Source organism: Uranotaenia lowii, chromosome 2 (assembly GCF_029784155.1).
Source record: "Uranotaenia lowii strain MFRU-FL chromosome 2, ASM2978415v1, whole genome shotgun sequence".
NCBI lineage: Eukaryota > Metazoa > Arthropoda > Insecta > Diptera > Culicidae > Uranotaenia > Uranotaenia lowii.
Window position 1 is genome coordinate 261,766,492 of NC_073692.1, and position 7,874 is coordinate 261,774,365.

At 45.6% G+C, this 7,874-nt stretch overlaps 1 protein-coding gene across 1 annotated transcript; it reads right to left on the bottom strand.

Moving 5' to 3' along the window:
- Positions 1–1,340: 1,340 nt before the first annotated feature.
- LOC129742576 (uncharacterized) lies at positions 1,341–6,617 on the bottom strand. The gene has a single exon (XM_055734488.1). The coding sequence runs from the start codon at positions 6,615–6,617 to the stop codon at positions 1,341–1,343; it is 5,277 nt and encodes a 1,758-aa protein (XP_055590463.1).
- Positions 6,618–7,874: the final 1,257 nt, after the last annotated feature.

Here is a 7,874-nt window from a genome sequence, read left to right on the forward strand (position 1 = left end):
TCTATATTATCTGGAGGAGGAAAAAAATTTCTCATTCTTCTAGCAGTTGACCAAAGGCTGGACATAGCTGTTTCTTTTGATAGAGACTCAATATAGGCTTTCCAAAAATTCCTCTTTTTGATTTTGAACATTCGTTTACTTCTTGCTTCAATTTCTTTATATTTTAGAAAAAGGTCAATTTTCCCGAATTTTCGAAACATTTTAAAAGCTTTTGAACGATTTTTAACAATATCACTACACTCTTTGTCCCACCAAATAGTGGGTGGTTTTCTTGGAGTTGTATTTTCATTTATAGGTTTAGTTTGAGCATATGTTGCTGCTTTAACGATAAGACTTGTGAGAAATGAATAAATTTCATCGTTTTCTAAGGGACGTATTTCAGCTAATGTATCAGAAATGAACTTTGAATATTTTATCCAATTAATATTTTTACATAAATCAAACGGAATAGTTATGTTTGTGGATTTTTGTGAACCAAATTGTATGTGTATAGGTAGATGATCACTCCCAGCTGGATCATTTAAAACTGACCAAGTTGAGCTCAAAGCTAAGGTAGATGAAATCAATGATAGATCAACTCTACTGCATCTTGTTGGAGGACAAGCTATTCGGGTAATTTGCCCGGTATTTAATACTGACAGTTCAAATTCTTCCAGCATGTCATATATAACGGCAGCTCTACTATCGTCTTCGGGTTCACCCCATGCACAACCATGAGAGTTGAAGTCCCCATGTTGGGGTGCTGTCCAAACCCTTGTTTGGACCTCGCAGTGGACTGTATGGTATGGTTTCCGAATGGGGCTAACCTTGGGCTCCTGGTTGGTTGGGGTATTCCGTGGGAGGTGATGATCCTTGTGATGGTAACAATTTTCTGCTCCGGTGGTAAGTAACAACTCCGATTTACAAATTAGGCACACTTTATTTTACGGCAAAAAGGTACACATTTATTTGGCTCAAATACACTACTTGGATAACGAATTTATTGATTACGAAAACTACATTTAACATACATATATTCAGCAAATTAAATTTCTAACTAAGGGTCTAACATGACCAGTGCCAAATTGCTCTTAATAGGAACTGACTCTTATACAATACAAAATGGTGCAAAAATGCTAAGGGTTTTCTTCATTTGGTTAATCTTCTGCAGTTCAGTTCTGCCGATTAGCTGTTTCACTCAGAATCTATCATCTTCACAAGTCCTTCTGCTTCGTGGGTTTTCGACCGTCACAGCATCGTATGTAGGGTTCATGGGTCGTAAACCAACATCCCGGCCCATCCTGAAATCGCTCGAATTTCTGAAAATAAAGAAAAAAATCTCGCGAACACAAGGGTGGGTGCTACTGATCTTTCTGAATCTCCGAGGAACTGGCTTGATTGGAATCTGGTTGAGATGCTGAAGGCAAAAAACACAGCTTTTCAACCGGACGCGTAGAAGGTCCCGTTGCAGTCTTCAAAGTGACGACCCTGACGACTCCATCTGACCCTGGATGAACTTGTTCAACTCTGCCCATCTTCCAACGGCTAGGTGGCAAATTTTCCTCCTTGATAATTACCAACTGTCCAACCTTGATATCGATCGGTTTCTTCCACCTTTTGAACCGCCCTTGAAGTTGTGTCAAATACTCCACTCTCCAACGATCCCAAAAGTGCTGAAGCTTCTTCTGCAAGGTTTGGCTTCGATTTAATCTATGCATGGGTATTTCGCGGTAACTTCTCTCAGGCAGCTGTTGCAATGGTTCGCCAATAAGAAAATGTCCTGGTGTTAGTGGTTCGAGGTTATCAGGATCATCTGTTAAAGTGGTAATGGGCCTCGAGTTGAGGCAATTTTCCACTTGTACCAAGAGTGTAGTCATGTCCTCGAATGGAATTGGATTTTCTCCTAGAACTTTCAAGATGTGCTTTTTGGCTGATCTGACTGCTGCCTCCCAAAGTCCGCCGAAATGAGGTGCTGCTGGTGGTATGAAGTGCCACTGGATATTGTTGTTGGCACACTCCTTAGAAACCGCTTCTTTATGTTCATCGCTACGAAGCAACCTGAGTAGCTCTCGAAGATAATTACGAGCCCCTACGAAGTTCGTTCCATTATCCGAATACATGTCAGAGCAGTATCCTCTTCTTCCAATAAACCGTCGTAATGCTTGAAGGAAGCGATCTGTTGACAAGTCGGATACCAGCTCTAGGTGAACCGCTTTCGTACAAAGGCAGATAAACACCGACACATATGCCTTGACCGCTGGTCTTCTGGGAGCTAGACGAACATATACCGGTCCAAAGTAGTCGACGCCGGTTTTTGAAAATGCTCGAGCTACTGTGACACGTGCTTGAGGTAATTCTCCCATAAATTGCTCAATTGGGTTAGGTTTAGTACGGAAGCATCTCATGCAATTATGAACTACCTGCCGTGGAACATTTCTGCCACCAAGTGGCCAATACTTCAATCTCACTGAGCTAAGTAATAATTGAGAACTGGCGTGTAGAAGTTTGATGTGGTAGTGCTCGAATAACATCGTAGTAAACGGGTGTTTTGCTGGTAGCACTATGGGATGCTTTGTATCTTCTGCTTCAAGTGATCTACCCAATCTTCCTCCAACACGAATCAGTCCGTCCGACGATATTTGTGGGGTAAACCATCTTAATGGTGAACTGCGATGAACAGCTTCGTGCTTGGTTAGAGCCTTCCACTCAGTAGGAAATGACTCTTGTTGGATACGGCGGATAATTGCAAACTCTGCTTCTCTCAACTCCTCTACTGTCAGCAAACTGCTACGGTTGTCCTCGGAATTTCTGAGTATTCGCATGAGTCGCATCCAGTATGCGGTACAACGTATGAGCTTAGTGAAGGACGAAAATTTTTGCACATACTCCTCACCAAAATGTGCTACGCAACTGGTAGCTGGGTGTGCTGAACGACGAACTTCCTCTTCAGCTATTGGTGACTCCAGGGTTCTTGGCTGCTCCGGGAAATGATTTTGCCCTAACCATTCAGGGCCTTTCCACCAAAGGTCGCATTCCTCAATCTGCTCTGGGTCCATACCACGTGAGATGAGGTCTGCTGGATTCTGCAGGCCAGGAACATGTCTCCAAGGATAGGTTTCGGTAAGTGTTTGTATTTTCGCAACACGGTTAGCTACGAATGTCGACCATGTCGCCGGGATTGCCTTCAACCATTGAAGGACACACGTTGAATCCGTCCAGAAATGCATGTCAACCTGCATCTTCACCGCTGCCCGTACCTTGCTGGATAGTTCCGCCGACAAAAGTGCTCCGCAAAGCTCCAGTCTTGGAATAGATTGACATTTTAGCGGTGCCACCTTGGATTTCGATGCTAGTAGACATGCGTAGGATTTTCCATCTACGTCGACGCTCCTAATATATGCGCACGCCCCATACGCGCGCTCCGATGCATCCGAAAAGAAATGCAATTCCACCTTAATTGCATTGGGAATGATAGCACAACGTTGAATCTTTAAAGCGTTCAGGGTAGGTAATTGATCGTAGAAATTTCGCCACTCTTGTTCTACGTTAACCGGTACAGGATGATCCCAGTCTAATCTGTTACCGTCTTCTTGTAGTCGCCACAAACGCTGCATGAAGATTTTCGCACTAGCTGTTACCGCTCCTACCAGTCCCAGGGGATCGAAAAGCATAGCTATGGCTGACAGGATTTTTCGTTTGGATAATCGCTCGTCCATGGGAACTCTTTCAATGTTGAAATTGAACCGAAAGTAATCGGTGCGTGGGAGCCAAACCAATCCGAGGGTCTTTACTGCTGGATCAGGATCTAGATTTATCTCTTCGGTTTGTTGTAGGGCCAGATCTTCGGAATCCACCTCTCTCAGGGTCGCTGCTGAATTGGATGCGAACTTCCTTAGACGAAAACCTCCGCTACTCGTCAACTTGATGAGATCCACACACAACTTGACAGCATCTTCTTCTAGATCCGTACCGGTTATTACATCGTCCATATAAACGTCCTCCTCCAATGCCTTGGATGCCGCTGGGAATCGATGATGCTCGTCGATGGCTAGTTGTTTCAACGTTCTGGTTGCTAAGAATGGCGCCGGTTTCGTACCATACGTAACGGTGGCCAATTCAAAGGTTTCAACTTCCTTGTTAGGGTCAGCTCTCCACAGAATGCTTTGCCAGGGCATATCCGCTTCATGAATTCCGATCTGTCTGAACATCTTCTCGATATCTGCTACCACCATGATTTGTTTCATCCGACTACGCATAATGAGAGCACGAAGCTCGTCCTGGATTACGGGTCCAACCAATAACGCCTCGTTGAGGGATATGCCGCTGCTACTTTTAGCCGATGCGTCGAATACGACTCGTACCTTCGTGGTTGTGCTAGCCTGCTTGATAACTGGATGATGGGGAAGGTAAAACCGCTTTTCTGGACCCACATCCGCCCTGCGCATGTGTCCAAGCTCCAAGTATTCCTCCATGAAACCGTGGTAGTGTTTACGTAGTTCTGGCTCCTTTTCCAGTCTACGTTCCAGGGATTGCAGTCGACGAAAAGCCATCTCCCGTGACTCGCCAATGTTTGCCAATATCTTTTCGTTCTTTGGTAACGCAACGGTGTATCGCCCATCGGAACTTCTGCACTTGGTTAGAACAAAATGCGCCTCGCAGCGTTGTTCTTCCGGGGAATAATTGTTCAGAGACCCTATCTCTTCACAGGACCAAAAACGAGTGAGAAGTTCATCCAAATCTATCTTTGCAGCCGTATTGCAAGCTATGCGGGAAGTAGAACCTTGATTCTCCACGGATCCTGTTACCAACCAACCGAATACTGATTCTATCAGCATTGGTAATCCTTCTCCTAACGGAATTTTAGCGTGGCTCGGGAAAAATGAGAAGAAGTGCTGTATTCCTAGCACCATGTCCAAGGATTGCGATTTAAAAAATGCCGGATCGGCTAGCTCCACACCTTGTGGAAACTGCCAAGAGGAAACCGCCACACTGGTAGTAGGTAGATCCGCTGTGACCTTTGGTAGTAGAAGGAAATCCATCGACCGAGAAAAGTTTGACATTCTTGACCTAATAACCGCTGACACTTGATGTTTGACGCTGGTGTTAGATTGGCCAATCCCAAGGACGGAAATGTTCGAACGCCTACGAGATACCTTCATACGTTGACAGAGCCCCTCTGTCATGAAATTGCACTCCGAGCCCGAGTCCAGTAGAGCCCGCGCTTGGAAAACCTTGCCTGTGTCGTCTTCCACTAAGACGACCGCTGTAGCTAGCAGCACTGTTGACGAATGATTCCTGGCCATGTTTGAAGAAACTGACCCCGAGTTGGCTGCAGGTGTGGTTTGGTTGGGATTTAGAGCGGGTGTAAAGGTTTGTACGACGCGATTATTGGTGTTTCCGCCATCGTCTCGAAAGCAGACTAGGGTGTGGTGTTTTCCTCTGCATCTGCGACAAACTTGGTTCGATCTGCAATCCGAAGCTTGGTGGCCACGCCGAAAGCAGTTTCTGCAGAGGGAGTTTTGTCGCAGCAGCTTGTCTCGAGCGGAAGCGCTCAACCTCAGGAACGTAGGGCATGTGTACAGCAAATGGGATTCTGGACAAGCGATGCAACTTCCGGCCATCATCTGGGTTGCGCTGTGGCTCGTTCTGGGAGCGCTGTTTTTCTTCTGCCATTGAAAAACTTCCGGTTTATTCTCGTGCGCCTTAGACGGGAGCGATGCAAGGATCTTCACGCGAGTTTGGAGGAACTGAGTAAGATCTGCTACCTTGTCCTGCTCTTGATTAGCGCTATGTTCTTCCCATGCTCGACGAGTGGTTGGGTCCAACCTGGAGCACAGCATTTCCAACAACAGCAGGTCCTTGTACTCCTCTGGTTTGACTAACTGGTCCAGGGTCTGCACGACGCGTTCGAACCCTTCCAGTAGTGTCTGGATATCCACGGCCGACTCCTTAGTCACCTTGGGTAATTTGAACAGGTTCCCAATCTGCCTGCGCTTCAACACCTTGCTGTCGTTGTACCTGGCCATTAAGATGTCCCAAGCTACCTGATAATTTGCTCTTGTGAGTGCCAACGGATCGATGAGAGCCCTCGCTTCTCCGGTGAGACAGCCCTTAAGGTAGTGGAACTTCTCAACCTCCGGTAAGTCCGCCTTGGTGTGGATCAGGGATAGATACAGGTCTCGGAAGCTTAGCCACTGGTCGATGTCGCCGTCAAACGTTTGCAGCTTAATCTGCGGTAGCCTTACATGCTCGATGGTTGGTTGAATCGATGAGTCCATGATTCTGGTGGAATGCAGAACGCTGCTATTGACTTCCAACTCCTTTATGCGTTCCAACATGGATGCCTTCGCGTTGTAATATTTGGTGGTGAAGTCCTGTCGTATATTTGAACAAGTGGCCTCTTTCGATGAATATTCCTCGTGCATTTCAACCTCAATCAGCGCGTCGTTGATTCGATCCCACAATTCGTTGAGTTTCTCCAGCCGAACATGGATTTGTTGGGCTGAAGAAACCTCCCCCAGAGTGCTCGCGAAAGTGGTTATGGACTTAAACATCTCCATCAACGCCTTCACCTTTGTCTGCAGATTTCGAAGTGGTGGATTCCTCGAGGACGAACTCGTGGTGGCATTCGTAGCCATGGTTTCGGGTTTCACACAGGGGTTCACGGTTGAAAAAATCACGTTGTTAGAATTCAATTCTTATTTGAGCTTCGGCAAGGAACATATACTCTGTAGAGCTTAACTTACTTTAAAAAACTTAAAGCTGTGCCCCTCTACAGGAAAGCTCCTTCAAATCCAGAATTGAATGGTAATACGCAAGATGATTTTATGGCAGGTATTATGCTTCCAGAAACGTGGTTGAATACGCGTGTGATATGTTGTAGAGCTCGATCTCGATCAGACAAATTATGTTGTGGGCGAGAATACAATTTTTGTTGTAGTTTTCAATTTCTATCAAGCTTCGGCAAAGGACATATACTCTGTAGAGCTTAACTTACTTTAAGGAAATTAAAGCTGCACACCTCTACAGGTACGGAATTCCAAATCGAATTATTGCTTCCTGTATGCGCCAACTGCGCCTCGGATAGCTCGATTAATTTATTGCGCCTCGGTTGTAATAATTTTCGCTCGGACCCGGATCAGATTTGCGAGAGTTGGCAGGAGGTTGGCAGGATAAAATGGTTTAGTATTGATCTTCAAATATAGCTTCGGTAGGACGTATACTATCTGGTTCTACTAACCTCACCGAAAAATAAGTTGCGTTGAATAAACTCAATGTCGAATGAGTACAAAAATTTGTTGAACGGTGTACTCGATCATCCAAAAAAGTGCAATATGTTTGTAAAAATGCACTAGTGGGCACTTTGCTCACCAAAACTGCCTTCCAATATCGAACATCAACTTATTCCAATGTTCGATGCACCATATGGTTGTGTTCGTGAGATTTTATTATATGCGGTATCAATTCAGTGTCGGTTCAGTATCACGATAAGTCCAGCAACGGCTGGTCATTTAGTAAGTGCGGTGTTCAAAATCTACTAACCTGACCGAACAGGCCGTGCTCGGGGATAAAAACCGTCGGTTCCGTGCAGTGCGAGTTCTCCGGATACGTAGTGCTGGTGTCGCGATTCGCAATGTTGATTGGTGGCTGGTGTAAACCTTCTACGGTGAGTATCACGGGATCGAAGTTGACCGTGAAATGCAATGGCGACCTTTCGCCTAGTGACCGTGACCTTGAAGGATCACGAATGGTTGGGGGCTGAATATCGATGTGTTTTCTCGGGGATGGGATGCCAAATAGTGATGTGCCGTGAATGCCAATGGATGATGGCACAAATTGATGAAGAAATTAACCACCGGGATGGTTAATTGATTGGTTCGGATAATTCTCTGCCT